The following is a 17,549-nucleotide window of genomic DNA, read 5'->3' on the forward strand; positions in this document are numbered from 1 at the left end:
AGTGTTATGTAATGTCAGGAAAAAATAAGCAATATATATATTACATATGTGTAATATAAGGTAGCATCATGCAGTGATAAATGTAATATCTTTCTTTCATATGTTATCAGAACCTATTGTTTGAGCTGTGTCACTCGTGTTTAATTACTCAGGCATGTGCTATATCTGTTCTGTTCTCCCACAGGCCAGAAGTTCTTTGAAGACACAAACCACATCTAATTCATGTTTGGCTTTCCCACAGTGCTTTGCATAAAGCAAAAGTTTCCATATATATTTGCTGAAATAAATCTTACATCCAAAACTCACTGCTTAAATGACACACCAGCACCTATCTTTGTAGTGTTTCTTCTGCCTATGCGGCTTATGTAGGATGAATGTATGTATCTATGCAAGCATGTCCACTGGATGTATGATCACCAAAGCATTTCCTTGGGCATCTTTCTGTAACTTTGGACATTCTTCTGCCTCAAATGTAATTTTTCCATTTATTAGCTCTGTGACTTGGGCAAGCCGCTTTATCTCGCTGAGTTTTATTTTAATAAATTGGGACAATAATAATGCATGTTCCATCAACCGTTGTCAAATAATGTATCAGATGAAGAAGATTACAAGTGTCATTCTGGTTTTTATTGTTATCATGGGAAGTCAGATTCTTTACAGCCAAGGTTTGCTAATGGGGGGTTTATGGGGGGCTTCTAAATTTATTGTCCTTGGGAGGTACACATTGTTTTCCCTCCCAGTTTGACTGCCTTTATACGGGCACACACAGTCTGAGCTGCTCCTGTTACCTCACAGCTGACCCTACTTCCTTCCTGTAGTGGCCTGAGCTGCAGAAGGCATCTGACTTTCTAGACTCTGGTTAAGCCCCTAAGGCCGTTGTCTTAGAACCCACATCCACAAGGTGGAAGATCAGCACCTAGGAGGAAATCAACAGCATTCAGCACCACACCACCCTCATTTAAGCCTTTATCTATCAAGTGACATCAGTCATTGTCACTGTTGAGGTAGGAACCCTAGGTAGCTGGGATTCCTGGGCTATTCACTCCCTTCGCAGTGGCAGGATCTGGAATGGATGGATGGATGGACCAATGAATGAATGAATGAATGAGAAGACTCTCACAGAACAAGATAGGATAGCTTAGGTCCAAATAGGCCTTAGTCTCAAATCAAAACTGAAGTAGCAAAAATTGGAAGTTCTGCTTCAGACTGGGAATGAGGGGTGTGAAACAGATCTAGTACTGTTTGATGACATTACAAAAAAGAGGAAAACTACTGTTAGGTCTCTATTTTACCAAGATCCAGGAAATTTCCAATCATAAATGTCACCTGAAGTCTCTGGGTAGGCGTTTCTCTCTATTTGAAGTCACCCTTGAAATATATTTCTAAGAATTCCAAGGATTATTCTTAGGAAAGCACAGTGATATAGAATGGGTCTGAATGAAGCAAAGTAAAAGGCTTGTTCACTCAAGACTCTTATGTGCATGAATGCCCTGAGAATGCTGGGTGGTAGGTAGCACTTCCTGAGGCAAACTCTTTGTTTCTCTTCTCTGTTTTATTCAAGGGCAACTGACAATGATTCTTGACAAAATAGGTCTGATTCATCCTATTATTCATTTGCTTTGTGCTTCTGTGTGTACGTGTGTCGTCTCTAGGCACATTTTGTGCCTGAGAACTTGCTGGAGCAATGACTAAACTTGCACTCTCTGATTCAGTATCTTTTTTTCCAGATGCAAAACTTACAAGTTAGAAAGAGCTGTAAGCAAATACATAAGAACTGGCAGACATAAGGTGACAAGGGACCCAGATGTCTACCTTCCCAAAGTGATCTCAAGAAGCTAAAGGCCCCTCCCTCTATAAAGGGTAACAAGCTCTTGATAAAGAGGAATACAAATACAGGGATACAGAGCCAAACCCTTTAAGAGATAAAATACATGTTCCCGGGTACTTGAATGGCTAATATCTATTGGAAAGTGAAGTAGGATTATTCAGTTGTGCTTGAAGGTGTAAAATCTACCTTGGAGATTCCTACCTATATGCCCATTTTTTCTATGCATCCTTCCAGCCAACCCAGAAGAGTTTATCACTGTTCCATGTTCCTAGAACATTCCATAGAAAGTGCCATTTATACCTCCATTATAGCTCTTGAGAAACTGTGTAATAGTGAGTTATGAGCCTATGTCCTTCTCTGGTCATGATTTCAGCAGGGAATTCCTAATGCTTAAGCACAGTTCCTGCATGTCATAAGCACTAAATAAGTTTGCTGGATGAATGAATGAATGAAGAAAGAAATGGATAAATTAGCAAGTTTAGGTAGATATTTCAGGAAGGTGAATCAATATTTTCTAGAAGGGCTTTCCCACGATGGGGTGTTTATCTCTCAAAGTTGTGACCTTTGTAATTAATGGAAAGACTAGGAAAGGATGGCTGAGGACACACTATCTCCCAGATCCTTATCACATGTTAGCACATTTATTTTGGTTTCACAGATGAGACACCAAAAATCAAAGAGCTTGAGTAACTTACTCAAGGCTCTCAGATAGTAAATGGTGAAACTAGGATTCGAACATCGACCAGTAAAAACCCCAAGCTTACGTTTTCCTTAGAAGACATTCTCTTTTCAAGGTACTGCTTAAGCAGAGACTGAAACACAGTCTAAGATGTGATGGAGAAAAGGTACCTGTAGTGGAAGGTCAGATTAGAGCACTAACTAACTGTGTGTTCAACAGAGTTACATGGTTCTTGGAAGAAGAAATTACACAATAATTCATATCTCTGCAAACTTGATACCTAACAAGGGCTACAATGATACTTCTTAGAAGATGATGACTCATTTGCTAGAGCAAGTTTGGAAGTACAAATAGAAAAGAAAATGAGTTTTTCAGCTCAATGTCTGTAAAATGTAGTTATTGATCTTTAACCTATTGTTAAAGTATTATTTCATATTTCTAAAGCCAAAGAGTCTCCTTTGTGACCAACAATAGAAAACTATCTCCACCCTCCATTAAGATCCTTATTGCCCTTTCCATAAGGAAAGCTGGCATCTGTGTTAAAAAGCAGTTATCTTTCATTTCTAGTGGAGGGCTCAGCAACACTTAATTAATTCTTTCCTTTTAAAGTGCAGCATTATTACTTTCTGGAGAAATTCCAGATTTTAATGGATAAACCATCCAGAAATAGACTAGGCTTGAGTGACTAAAGAGAACTCTATTTTGCATTCACACAACTGAGTGCCCCTGGTATTAATCCAAAATGTAATCTCAGCCATGTAGCAAGTTATGTGAATGCCTGTAGCTTGGTGATAAGATAAAGAATTGTTCCTGGTGGCCTATGACCCTCAACCTAAATGGACCAGAGTCTTAATGTGAAATTTGAGGGAAGACTGCTAAAACACTTATTGCTTCAATTTTTACATGAGCGAGAATAAGGATAGCTATTTCATCAAAGTAGGATAAAATTTTTGAAAATAAGATGTCCAAGTGAGGCCTATGGAATTATTTTGCTTCCCTTTGCCACCGTGGTCCATGTCAAATTTAATACTAAGGGCAATACTTTGAGGACCAAGGCTTTGCAGAACAGTATTGTCTGTTACAGGCACTGTGTCTGTTTCTGAGATTAACTCTTGAGAATCAATGTAATCCTTGCCTTTGAAGAAACCTGCTCTTTGAAGAAGGATGATGTATTTACACACTGTAAATTTACTATCTTATTACTTATTACCTAATAATAAAGATAACATTCATGAAGAGCCTTCTTTGAACGATGTGATTTACATATAATCTTACTGAATTCTTTAGCTTGGTGGATCTCCACACTGCAGCCATGCAGGTGGTAATTTTCCTCTTTGCCTTGAGTATAGCAGACTTGCTCTTGCCTCAGGACCTTTGCATTTGCTGCCCCTGCTTATTCTTTAATCTCTAGATCAAATATTTTCTCTTCATAAATGTTTTTCTCACTTCTGCAGCATAAAAATTCCTTTGCCACCTCACCATCGTCTCTCTACCTTCTGTAACCCTGTTTATTTTCTTTATTCCAGATTTTACCAATCATTCCATTCTGTTTATTTCTTTCTTTACGTATTTTCTGTTTTCCTTACTTTATTGAAATGAGTTTTGTGAAAGCAGGTATCTAGGCTGCCTTGCTCTCCACTGAATCCTTAGAGTTTGAAACAGTTCTCGGCTCATATCAGATACTCCATACATATTTTTGGAATGAATGAATAATGATTGGATGAACACACTTTTCGATTAAAAAAACTCGGGGGAAAAGAGATCTCTACTCACCTGTACCACACCTGTACAGGAATCCAAAAAGATGCAACCTTTGGGTTCTTTGGATATTTTTTCATCTTTGTAAAAATTCATGATGTAGGAATTATCTGGCAACTGAGTCAGCTGGAAGAAGCGCTTTTTGAATGACTAAATAAAGGGAAAAAAATGTAAGGAGGTAGTTCAAATTCACAGCAATTAGACTACTTCTAATTCCTTCAAGAGTGCTACGTTTCTAGGGCACTGTTCTAGAGAAGAACATCCTCCTTTCTCATAAATAAAATATGACATGAATAAAACTCAATGCAAATGGCTCTCCTCTGTTCTGTGACCGAAGTGGAGGAGGGAGTGAAGAAAGGTGGCAGAAACAAAGATGAGTCTTGATGTCTCCTTACCCGAACGGTAACGGTATTATTCACGGTGCTGTTAAAATTCCCCTTGTAGAGCCAGCCAGACTTGAAAACTCCAGTTCCTCCCATTCCCCCTCCGCCCTTGGAGGATGAGTGAGAAGTGGTATCCTGTACAGAAGACATCATTAGCATCACAGCCATCTTCTGTGAATCCCAGATCTTAGACACTGTGCTTAAAAACGAGACTCCTTTTTCTCTATTTGACTCATCTTAAGAAATCATGTTCAATTTCAAAACACGTGATTCATTTTATCTAAAAGCCTTCACACCAACAGCTACTGCAGCTTTAGGAGAAACTGGTCTGAATTTGAAACACGCTAGTGAAAGACAGGAGCTAATTATCCTCATGTTTTAAACATTTCACTTTCAACCATTTACTTACTTCATCCTTATCAGCATCTTCATGGTCAACCTCAAAGGAATGTGAAGGAAGTTTCTCTGGTTTGTATTCTGCTCTGATATTAAAAAAAAAAAAAAGATTCTGATGTGTCATTTGAGACATTGCTTTCAGCTGGGTAACAGCTATTGTGGTGGCTTCCTTACACGTTTTTATAAAATAATATAATCTCGTGAGGGGCCCATTTCCTTTGGAAGTATTAACTTTCCCCTTACACCATTATTTCTTATCTCCAGAAATTAAATCTCCATTTTAAACCACAGTTACTATTTATACAGATTTACACATGTCCTTTTTAATTACACAAAGGTAAGTGGGACAATTTTAAGGGCTTGGTGATTTATATTTTCCTTCCTCCATATTTTGAAGTGGAATATAAAGTACTGATATTTTCATTACCTTTTTTTTTTCCCCTTTTGCTTTTATGTGACATATACAAGGCTACAGGACAGTCATTTGAAGAACCACCAGGGCTCTGGCCACCAGGCTGCGCTGCTCCCCTAACCTTGGCCTCTCCCAGAAGCCTGCACCAACGTGACTTAGCAGCAATTGTGCTAGCTTTGGGGATTTCCATGGTAGCACAGTAAAGCCTCTTAGAGCATCACTGACGAGCCCAGAGGAGTAAGAGTGTACACTTGGCCCTATAAATGGTAAAATAAGACAGAAATAAACTTCCCTTGGCTTGATTCTACCTCATAACACATGGTTGAATGGAAACCAGACAGTATCATCCAAAATTCAGGCATTCCTTTATACCTAACTAGAAAATCCTACACGGAGAGTGGCACGGGAGATGTGTTTTCTTTAAAATGATTTATATTATGTAGAAGCAATCTCAGAAGTTGACTATTGAGAAAAAAGCCCAGGGGCACATTCAGTATTCCCATTACAAATGGCTTCCTATGTTGATGGTGTTCCAGATAGCAAGGGGAGTGACCAAGGACTCTTTATATGTATTCATATATGTCTATACATACATGTGTATACGTATATGTACACACACACATATATATATATTATATATGTGCTCATAAAATCACCAAGCCGTGCATTCACACAGGGATTCAGTGGACTCAAACGGATTCAAAATATTCTGTACCCTCCTTCTGAAAGACACAGAAATGCCCATTCCCAGTTCACAGCAGAGAAAGAGCACAAAAAACACCGTCCTCACTATCAAACTGTAGAAAAGCCTGAGATCAGAACCACATCCTCCGTACCTGATCAATGTTTTTTCTATTGTGGTAAAATATACATAACAGAAGAATTACTATTTTAACTCTTTTTAAGTGCACAGTTCAGTAGCATTAAGTAGATTCACACTGTACAACCATCTCCACTGTCCATCTCCAGACCACTTTTATTCCCAAACTGACTCTGTACCCATTAAACAATAATTCCCCATTTTTCCCTTTCCCCAGTCCCGGGTTATCATTCTACTTTCTATCTCTATGAAATGAACTATTCTTGGTACTTCATATGAGTGGAGTCATGCAATATTTGTCTTTTTTGTGGCTGGCTTATTTCACTTAGCATAATGTCTTCAAGGTTCATTCATGTTGGGGAGTGTATCAGGATTTCGTTCCTTTTTAAGGCTGAACGATATTGGTAAGAGTTTGTGCTCCCAAAGTCATTTCCATGAAGGTGTCCTGGATCTACAGAATTAGGACTGTCTTCCTGTAGATGTTGAGCGTACGTCTCTTATGATGCTTGCCTGGTTCTGTTATTTGGATGCCTGTCTTAGCCCTCCAGCAGATTATACATTTCTTAAAGCCAGTGACTCTAATAAAGTCCCATCTACGTCTCACTCGGCTTTTTTCTTTCCTGTTGTAGACACGATCAATATGCGTTTGCTGACTGAATTATTGAGAGGCAAGATGAACAAGGATATCACAGAAGTGAGATAATATGAAAAGGTATAACTTAAACTTTTGTTTTTGGAAGGCATCTTGGCGATGTTCTTTTTAGCAGTAGGACACATTTTTGGTGATCAAAATCCTAAGAGGCACCTCCAACATGTTAAATAGGTTTTTAAAAAGTATCTTATTATTGTGAATTTATCCTATAAATTCAAATTAATGAAAGTCCCTTGCTACTAAAATTCATAACTAATAAAAATAAAGCTATTCTGGGGTACACAGTACTTGATATTGAGTGTTATAAATGATATCTAGAGTCTCACTTCAGTCCTAATTCCAATTTATTTCTCTATTTTGTTTTGGTTCCACAGTCTTGATAGGACATCCCAAGACCCATAGATAAGTAGTTGCAGATGGTAACAGTTTTATTTCAAAGCCAGAGGCTTGAAAGAAGAGTGGTAGGAAATGTGTATTTCGAGGTTATCATCACAACAGGTTCAGAAACATGGTAAGGGTAAGTGATCAATAAATACTTGTTAATTAATGTGTATGAATTTACTTGCATGGGTATGTGTTAGTCCAAATTTCAAAAACATATTAATATATAATACAACCTTCCTCATCCATGATTTATTTGCAAGCTCAAAAATATATACCAAGATAACAGAGATTTTGTACTGAAGTCTAAATATGTACTAAGTAGCATATTGCTTTTTATTCAAATGTATATGTGTATAATCAGACTTTTGGACACAAATACTGGGAATCCACATCTAGTCTAATCTTGTTATTTTGCTGAGAAGAAAACGAAGTCCATAACAGTTACTCACATAAACACATAGTGAAAGAGATGGGGTCAGAAGCCTTATCTCTGAAACGATACTTCCTGTATCAAGGACAGATTAGTCCAAACCATCTTTAATAAGCATGTTAAGTATGACTGCAGCCATTTTTCTCTTGCAAAGGATCCTGGTGTACCTGTAGTTCTTTCTCCTTCTTGCAGAACCTTAGAGATACTCAAGTTTGGGCCAACTGCCACTGATGTTAACTTGTTCTGCCTCTTTTGGTTAGGGTCAACCTTATATGAAGGCAGAACAGGTAACAGATCACACTGTTATTTTGGGACCACTGGGAAATTCTCCCCATCCCACCAAAAATACTCCTCTTCTCCTTAACAACATCTTGACACTCCTTGAACCAGAAGCAGTTCCTTTTGCCTTTTCATTTGATGGGCAAAATAAAGCACATAAACACAACCCTTTCCTCAACCCTTGCTCCTTCCAGAGGTGACACACTGCCTGAGATTCAGAGGCAGGTTCAAAGGGCTTATTTCAGAGCAATTATTCAAAGTAATTTGTCTGCAGAGGAGGAGACATGAGTGTTCCAGGATTCTTAAAATGATGGCAGGGCAGTAAAGGCACTATTAAGGAAACATCCCAAGTGAAAGATAAAGGGATGAGTAGGGAAAACTGAGGATGAGGCAGCAAAGACAAACTTGAACTGGAAGGTCAATGTTTGGCTCCGGGGTGGCCCTAAATTATATGCTAGTCCTTTCCTGCCCGTCTCCCTTTGACCTTGAGGCAGTTCTATTCATTTCTGAATTCTTTACTCTGTCCTCTTTTGCCAGCATGGTTTATCCTTTCTTTTCTTTCTTACCAAAGAATAATTTTATAGGCATTTGTTCTTGATAATTGTGGCTTGCAATAGAGGCCATGATCCACAGTCCAACTCTCATTTCTGCAAAGATAGTTATAAAAGTGTAAAGAAAGGAGAGAAGGAACAGCCTTTCAAACTAGCAATGAAATAACAAACAATTAAGGAAACAAAATAGGGTTTTCATGAATCTCAGTCCATAAGGTTAAATACTTGTGAGGGTTTTTCCACAAATCTCCCAACAGAGAATTGAAAATAACAACTGAGATAGCCTATAAATCATAGCCAAAGTTTCACAAAAGTCCATGATTTTAAAGTGACTTATGCACAACTCAGCTGAAAATGCTGTATTGACAGGAGAACGGCTAAACAAACTATAGTAGATCAACACACAAAAGGAATGTTACTCAGAAGGGGAAAGGAGCTACTGACACGTGCAACAACATGGATATCACTCAGAACATCATGCTGAGTCAAAGAAGTCAGAAACACAGGAATACCTACAGCATGATTCCAAAAAATAAAGTTCTAGAATATAAAGTTCTAGAATATGTAATAGCAATCTGTGGTGAAGAAAATCAGAACAGTGGTTGTCCCTGGGGAGAGAGGGAAGTAGGGGTGAGGACTGACAAGGAAGGGGTAGCTATGAACTCTTTGAAGGTGATGATAATGTCCCTTATGTCAGCAGGGGTTTCAGGTGCACAGGTGTATTCATAGTCAAAGTCATCCAGTGGTTCACTTACAACTTGTGTCTCACCTCCTAAAGTTTCCCTCAAAAGAAAAAAAAAGTAAACTGTAAACATATATGTTTCTAGTTAATGGTATGCATTCTAAAGTGTTCAGAAAGGCAGCAGACAGTGTGTTGGTACTTTAAGCTCACTTTGAAATGATCAAAATATAAGATGGACTGGTGGATGGCAAGAGGGATGGGTGGATGGATGCATAATGTCATTAAATACATCCAGCAAAATGTAAAAGATACATTCTAGATGGTGAGAATATGGGTGTTCATTGTATAAGTTTTCCAACATTTTTTGTATGTTTGAAAATTTGCATAGTAAGATACAGGGGGGATTTTTTTAAAGGTGTTGAAGAAAAATGACGTTCCCTGAATTTTTTTTAATACTAAGCAAAATTTTAAGAAATTGTGCAAAAATATATATAACTATTCTCAAAGAAAATAGTGAGTATGAATTTCTCAAGAACTTTCCCCTGGTATGTTTGAAGGACAGATGATTTTGAAAAGAGAGAAGGCGGCTTCATACAAATACTAAAAAATTTTTTTTAATTTCCCAAATGTTACGATATTACAATTTGTGAGGTCTCCAAACTCTTGCATAAAACCAAACTTTAAGTTTTCCTTTCCAGTTCACTTAAGTATTATGACTCAAAAATAAATCATAAGATATGACAGATAAAACCAATGAGGTCACTAGCAAAACTCAACCAACTACATTAATCCTTAGTCATATTCATGCAGACCTTATTGTTCATTAAAAAAAATGTGCAGACCAGGGAGTGTCAATATAGGTCATATCTAGGGGTGTGGGATGGGTGAATGTGCATGGTTTTTCATTGCTGGCTTTCCTTAAATCTGTTTGCTTGATCAAATTCACTGTGAGTTGAGAGCTGTGTTAATTCTTGGAGGCTATTCCTCCTCGTCACTAAATGATCCAGTTTCCAGATAGTACCTGTCACATAGAAGACCTGCAATAATGACAACCACGTATCGGAAGATAAATCCCCAAGCTGAGTAAGCTCGCCTTCTAAGGGAGGAGAGAGTCGGTAATTAAGCATAAATAAACAAGGTAATTTCCCTGGATGAAAATGGTTGGGAAGAAAATTAAAGAGGAGAAAAGAGTGATCCAGGTAGGGGTGGCAGAAGCCAGGTTTAGAAGGGGTGGTCACAGATGGCCACAGATGGTTGAAAATGAGAAGAAGCCAGCCATGTGATGATCTGGGGGAAGATCATTCTGGCACAGGGAATGGCGAGCAAAGGTCTTGAGGAAGGATCAGGCTTGCAGCACCCAAGAGTGGACCGCTGGTGGGGCTGGAGCACAGTGAGGGAGGGAGAGAGACAGGAGGGGAGGCCAGCCTTGTAAGAAAATGCCCTGCAGCACACTTGGCGGAGGGTTTAGACATGGGTGCTACTGAGAGCTCTTCTTTCCCGTCCCTCTTCCCACTGACCCACAGGGCACGGCCTCCTTGTCCTTAAGTAACCATCATCACTACTCAGTCTCATATCTGCAGGGCCATTAAGCATGACCTTTCTCTCTTCTGGATGTCACTAAAAGATAAGCACCTCTGGCTGCTGAAGGTAAAATTCTTCCCCCAAGACCGCTGTGGGTCTCTAAGGGCCTTTGGGCTCCAGAGACAGAGGGCTCAGCAGGGGCCTCACCTTCCGGTGATTGGACCCAACGTTAGTTTTCATTTCTGGTCAGTCTTATTTCTCATTTCTATACCCAAATTACCTCCTATACCTCATATAAGGAGTGTGGAGATGCCTGACTGGAGTGAGGCTGGGGGCAAGTTACTAACCCTCTCGATGCTCTGCATTCCTTTATACAACAGGGAAAACAGTTCCTACTCCGTGGGGTCATGCGTGTTAAATGAGATAATGTACATATGGCACCCAGCACATTCTGGCTCACTGTCGACACTCAAGAAGTCTTCTTTTATTTAAAAAAAAATTGGTTCCAAGTCAGCCCAACTATACAGGTTCCATTTTTTTTTTTTTTTCTTTGCGGTACGCGGGCCTCTCACCGCTGCGGCCTCTCCCGTTGCGGAGCACAGGCTCCGGACGCGCAGGCTCAGCGGCCATGGCTCACTGGCCCAGCCACTCTGCGGCACGTGGGGTCTTCCCGGACCGGGGCACGAACCCGCGCCCCTGCATCGGCAGGCGGACTCTCAATCACTGCACCACCAGGGAAGCCCTATAGGTTCCATTTTAATTGATCTTCTATCCATCACAAAATATACTCTATGAAATTTTCTTTATATCCACCCAGCTGTGGTAAAACTTTTTTAAGTATGTCATTTATCTCTGTATTTTAGCCTGCAGATTAATGAAAACTGTGGCATCATATTTTTTTGCTTGTTTCACATTTTTTAAATTGAGGTAAAATTGACAGATGACATTATGCTAGTTTTAGGTGTACAAAATAATGATTCTGTATTTGTATATGCTGTGAAATAATCACCACAATAAGTCTAGTTGACATCGTTACCATGCATAGCTACGAAGAATTTTTTTGTGTGTGATGAGGACTTTTAAGATCTACTCTCTTGGCAACTTTCAAATATTCGATACAGTATTGTTAACTCTAGTCACCAAGCTGTACGTTCCATTACCATTGACTTATTTATTTTATAACTGGACGTTTGTACCTTTTTGATCCCCTTCACCTCACCTCTGACAACTAATCAGTCTGTTCTCTGTATCTGTGAGCTTGCTATTTTTTTTTTTTCTGGTTTTGTTTTTAAATTCCACATATGAGTGAGATCATATGGCTTTTGTCTTTCTCTGACTTATTTCACTCAGCACAGTGCCCTTCAGGTCCACGCATGTCATCAAAAGTGGCAAGATTTCATTCTTTTTTATCACCGAATAGTATTCCATTGTGTATATATGCCACATTTTCATCCATCAGTGGACACTTAAGTTGTTTCTGTATCTTGGCTAGTGTAAATAATGCTGTAATGAACATGGGGGTGTGTATATCTTTTCGAATTAGTGTTTTTGTTTTCTTCAAATAAATACCCAGAAGTGGAATTGCTGAATCATATGGTAGCTCCATTTTTAATTTTTTGAGGAATCTCCATACTGTTTTTCGTAGTGGCTACACCAGTTTACGTTCCTACCAAGAGTGCACAAGGGTTCCATTTTCTCCACATCCTTACCAACACTTGTTATCTCTGGTTGTTTTGATAATAGCCATTCTAACAGGTGTGAGGAGATAATTCATTGTGGTTTTGATTTGCATTTCCCTGGTGATTAGTGACGTTGAGCATCCTTTCATGTACCGGTTGGCCATCTGTATGTCTTCTCTGGGAAAATGTCTATTCAGATCCTCTTCCTATTTTTTAATAAGATCGTTGTTGGTTTTTTTTTTTTTGCCACTGAGTTGTATGAGTTCTTTGTATATTTTATATATTAACCCCTTATCAGGTATATGATTTGCAAATATTTCTCCCATTCAGTAGGTTGCTTTTCATTTTTTTGATGATTTCCTTTGTTGTGCAGAAGCTTTTTAATTTGATGTAGTCTCATTTGTTTATTTTTGCTTTTGTTGCCTTTGCTTTTGGAGTCAGATCCAAAAACATCATTGCCAAAACCAATGTCAAGGAGCTTATTGCCTATGGTTTTACCCAGGAGTTTTATGGCTTCTGGTCTTATACTCAAGTAGTAAATCCATTTTTAGTTAATTTCATGTATGGTGTAAGATAGTCTAGTTTCATTCTTTTACTTGTTGCTGTCAGCTTTCCCAATGTTTATTGAAGAGACTATCCTTTCCCCATTGTATATTCTTGGCTGCTTTGGCATCATACTTTTTTTTTATGACATTCTTGTTTCCTAGGAACACCAATTGCAGTGCCAATTTTTATTTCTAATGTGTGAAGTCTTTACATTTTACATTCTAGCCTGAAATAAAGTCTCTCTCCAATATCTTCCTATGAACAGACACTAAAACAATGAGGTTCTTAAGAGTGGATAATAGCACAATTTTAAACTTAAAGACTAAAAATGAGGGAGATGAACACATATCATATTTTACTTCCCCATAATTCCAAGTTTTTATTTTAAAGCCTCAGCAATCCATAAAAAGAAATGATCAGCTTAAATTGGTAGCAGACATAGGAGAATTCTTCTAATCCAGGAGGCATGAAAATGATTTACTTCTAATAGTCTCAGAAGGCCCAAGTAAATTATGTTCCCACTACTGACCTAAATATGTGTAGTCTTTAGTGGGAAGTGCTTAGCTTTGTAAAATCATTTAAAAAATAGTTTTACTATTCAATGTTACAGTCTTCATTCGTTCAGGGGATACATGAGGATTATTCTAGAACTTCTGATTTTCATTTTGAACATACCATATAGAGTTCACTACAGTTTCTCACTTAGCGGCAGTCTTATGCTTCCCTTTCTTGGTAGCAACTTCCACATCCTTTAGTTAAAGTCAGGGAAATTTTCAGCAATATTTTGGTTACTTTTGCATTTCTTCTCATGAGATTCCTTCTCGTGCTTTACAAGAATTCCAATTCAACAATGATATCCAGACCCTGTTCTGACTGGAGGTGCCTTCTTTATTGTTTTCACAGAGGAAGAATATAGTGCATGTGAATTTTTAAATTAATTTATTTTTCTTTATGGCATCATGAATACAAGAAAAGATGAACAGTGTTTGGGGAAAAAGCCATTAAAGATTTCAATAGACCTAAGGACAGCAGGAAGGCATTTATGCCAAATGGCAGCTGAACACCTCTTTCTACACTCTCTCCCTTTATATGCAGTCTTCCAAGTGCTTGGACATGGCTTACAAGTTGTAACCACTTCTCAGTACTATTTTCAGAAAGAAGAAGTCTCGATGTTAAAAAATGCTTTGCTTTTCAATTGCAGCTCCAAAAGGTGTACGACTAAGGCCCAGACATACTGAACGTAATAATTATTCTTGAAGGCCTAGGGTGTGATGAGACCTTCCCAACATGAAGTTTAAGGAAGTTATCTTTTAGGAGTGACCAGAATCTAAAGGAATGTTCAGATATTTGGTGAAAGTTAACAGCCACTGTTTTGAATAAAGACTTGCTGTTTTAGAGGAACATTGCTTTGCTCTTCACAGTAACACTACTCCAAAAGAAATGGCCTGCTTCTCTTTTTTTTTTTTTCTGTTTTTTAATTCTCACTGCTACAATCCCATTCTCCATAGAGAAGAGGAGGTAATTTCTTAAAGAGGTAAACCAGATCATGTCACACTCCAGGTTACAAATTTCTAGTCTTCTGTTGCAATGAGAATAAAATCCAGCTCCTTTTCAGGACCCACGAGGTCCCCTGCCTAGTTCCATGGTTTCACCAACCCTTAGGTCCGGTCTCAGAATGACCACTCTGGTTCCCACCTCATGGCCTTTGCCCCTGCTGTTTCCCCTGGGAACCGTTTTCTGGAGATTGCAGTGCTGGTAGCTACGGTTCCTTCAGATCTGAGCCCAAATGTCACCTTCCCAGAGCTACTCCATAACACCCCCTCCACTTCAAATTCTGCCTCCAGGAGTTGAGAACAGCACTTCCAAGTATCCCAGTCTGGAAAAGATGTTTCTCGGGGCACGGAAAATCTTAGAAAGTGGTGTCCAAATCTAAACCACGTGTCCATTAAAAAGTTAGCTGCAATGTGTATGACCTCAAAGTTTCACTTGAGGGAGTGTTAATAAAAAATTAACTTTTGACTGTCTTAAGTGTTTTTTCTGGATGATGCACATCATTTTAGTTTGATGAACCAGTGTGTTGGGAGATTCCAGTTCTTTGCAGTTCTTTGAATTTAAGCAGCTCCAAGCCCACCCAGGATTATTATATTTTAAAATTTGTTCCTCTCTCAGTTTACTTATCCAATAAGTAATTATTGCACACCTACTATGTGCCAGGCATTCTCCTAGGCCTGCAGGGGATTCTGCGAGGAAGAGTCCCTGCCCTTTGGGGGGGGGGGTTAACTTTAGTGGGAGACACAGACACAGAATAAATGACTACCCTAGGTCAGGTAGTTGGTCAGGTGAGCAAATTCTTTATAGAGGTGACATCTGGGCAGTTGCAGAACAATATCACCTTTTCCTAAAGACTTTATTTCCCCATAATCCGGAAAATAGTAGGTGTTTGTTTTTCCTTTTTGCTGTTCTTAGACATTTATCATTCCTGTGGAGGTTGTTTACTTTTGTGCCCTTTGATATCCCAGAGTGAAAATACATGAAACCAGTGGCAAATCTGAATGCTATATACAGAACATTGTCAGAAAAAATTTCTGGTCCAAATTTTACTTTTTAAATTCTCTTGTATCTGCTATTGAAAAGACAGCTCACAAAAGAATGACATGGTACTTTCAAACTTTGTTCAAAACCTAAATGAGTATACGTATCTCTCACCCCAATTCTGTGAGGTTACAAGCAATACATTGTTGAACAAAATGTTCCATCGTGACTTTTACTTTTAAATTTTGTAAAACATACCTTGATACTAGATTAACGTAGATGTATTCATGAACAGTGGCAGAATTTAGGGAACACAGCTTATATATGGAAAAACCCAAGAAGTAATCATAACAGGTTCTTACCGAGGTAACTGTCGAATGTCTCCAGAATACTGTTCGTATTTGTAGTTTACCACATACCACTGGGAACTGTAAAATTTACAAGCCTGAAAGGAAAACAATGGCAATTAAAAATGATCATTCAAAGAGCAGCTGTCCTGATAAAGAAGCACAGTGCATTCAGTGCTCGTAATCTCCGGGTTAATGTTAAGGTAGCTATGTTAGCAATTTTAAGGTAGAGAAGGGGCTTGAGCATTATAATCATTTCATTTTCCAGTGAAAGGAAAATCTAACCTTTCCCAGACTCCTAGAGGAGGAACTGTTTAACATATTTATTCTATTTTTCTCCATTAAGGAAAGCCTAATTTAATCATCCTCTGAATCATAACCGGATATGTCACTAACCTCAAGTATCATCATTTTTCAGCTTTCCTTGGAAAGCCTTCCTTTATGTAACAGTTCTTAGCAGTGAAATATGTTATTATTTATATGCTATCCTTTCATCATAATTTTAGCCCATTTCTTCTTATTCCTGCATCAGTAACCTATCCTTTTCCTCTTTATATCAACCCTGCTGTCAGCTTGAAATGAGTTTTCTAGTTTTACCTCATTGCCTTCTGGGCCTAACCTTCTCCCTGATTATTCATCAACTTTATAAATATATGTGAATAAAAGATGACCAAAAAACTTTTAAAAAACAATGTTAATAGCACAAAAGAATTATCTTAGAGCGGTTCATGATGGCTGAGTTTACAGTAGTTACTCACGGCAAATATTTCCCAAACACCGACCCTGTGCCTGTCACAGTACTGACCACAGAGTGGTAATAGGGATTTCACTAGCTGGCTTTTAAGATTCCTTTAGATTCTAAAATTACGTAAATCTGGGGATTAAACAGCAACACCAGGATGATAAGGAGACTCTGTCCTCTAGCATTAGTGGGAAAAAATGAGGAGTAATAAACTTACTGCAATGTGAGAGATAAGACCTCTGATTGTCTTTGTAACCAAGAAGGGGACAGCAAATGAGAGCTCTTCAGGAGAGTCATTACTCAAGGTGTGGAAGGGTTAGAGCAAAGAAAGCACGGGCACTGTCTTTGCAGAAACAGAAAGTGGGAAGGAGTGGCTCACAGCGGGGTGTAGAAAGGAGGGTGGAGAACATAGGGTGCGGGCACCTGGCTCAAGAGGCACAGGAAAGGCAGGGAGAAGGGTTAGGGGTCCTTAGCCGCACTGGATTTCTCTAGCCTTGAACTTCCTCAGCACCATAGCTTTATCTGTTCAGGGAAACACCCCGATGCAAATGGGGACTGAGGGCAAACAATGCATGAGACTAGGACAAAGACAGGAGTGGCGGGATGGCGGCAGGGGGACAGGAGAAAAGAAGAGATTAAAAACAGAACAGCAACAAGACAAATGGATGTGGATAACAGTCAAAGAGGATTCAGGGGATGTGTACCGACTTTGGATGGAGAGGAGGAATGTGAACAAAACTTAATGTTTAGCTCAAATTAAATTTCTTAACTTGCCAATGCCTGAGCCAACTGTGCAAACCACACGTCTCTGGAAATAAAAGGAAAACTGGACCTTGATATGCTCCCTGGCTAAAAAGTTCCATCTTCATTTTCGATAAAGATGCCAGGAATTCAGGCAAGGATCACAAAGGTCCACAGCATCGCAACC

The 17,549-nt window shown here is 38.8% G+C and overlaps 1 protein-coding gene across 8 annotated transcripts in view; it reads right to left on the bottom strand.

Moving 5' to 3' along the window:
- DOCK10 (dedicator of cytokinesis 10) overlaps positions 1 to 17,549 on the bottom strand; it is a gene marked incomplete at its 5' end in the record, with an annotated part of 279,536 nt that overhangs the window by 106,099 nt on the left and 155,888 nt on the right. For all 8 annotated transcript variants that reach the window (XM_079924879.1, XM_079924877.1, XM_079924875.1 and 5 more), the window contains 4 exons: positions 4,281 to 4,415; positions 4,661 to 4,783; positions 5,058 to 5,130; positions 15,895 to 15,977. In XM_079924879.1, coding sequence (XP_079781005.1) covers positions 4,281 to 4,415; positions 4,661 to 4,783; positions 5,058 to 5,130; positions 15,895 to 15,977 — 414 coding nt within the window. The remainder of the gene's footprint in view (positions 1 to 4,280; positions 4,416 to 4,660; positions 4,784 to 5,057; positions 5,131 to 15,894; positions 15,978 to 17,549) is intronic.

This window comes from Stenella coeruleoalba (genome assembly GCF_951394435.1).
Source record: "Stenella coeruleoalba genome assembly, chromosome: 6".
NCBI lineage: Eukaryota > Metazoa > Chordata > Mammalia > Artiodactyla > Delphinidae > Stenella > Stenella coeruleoalba.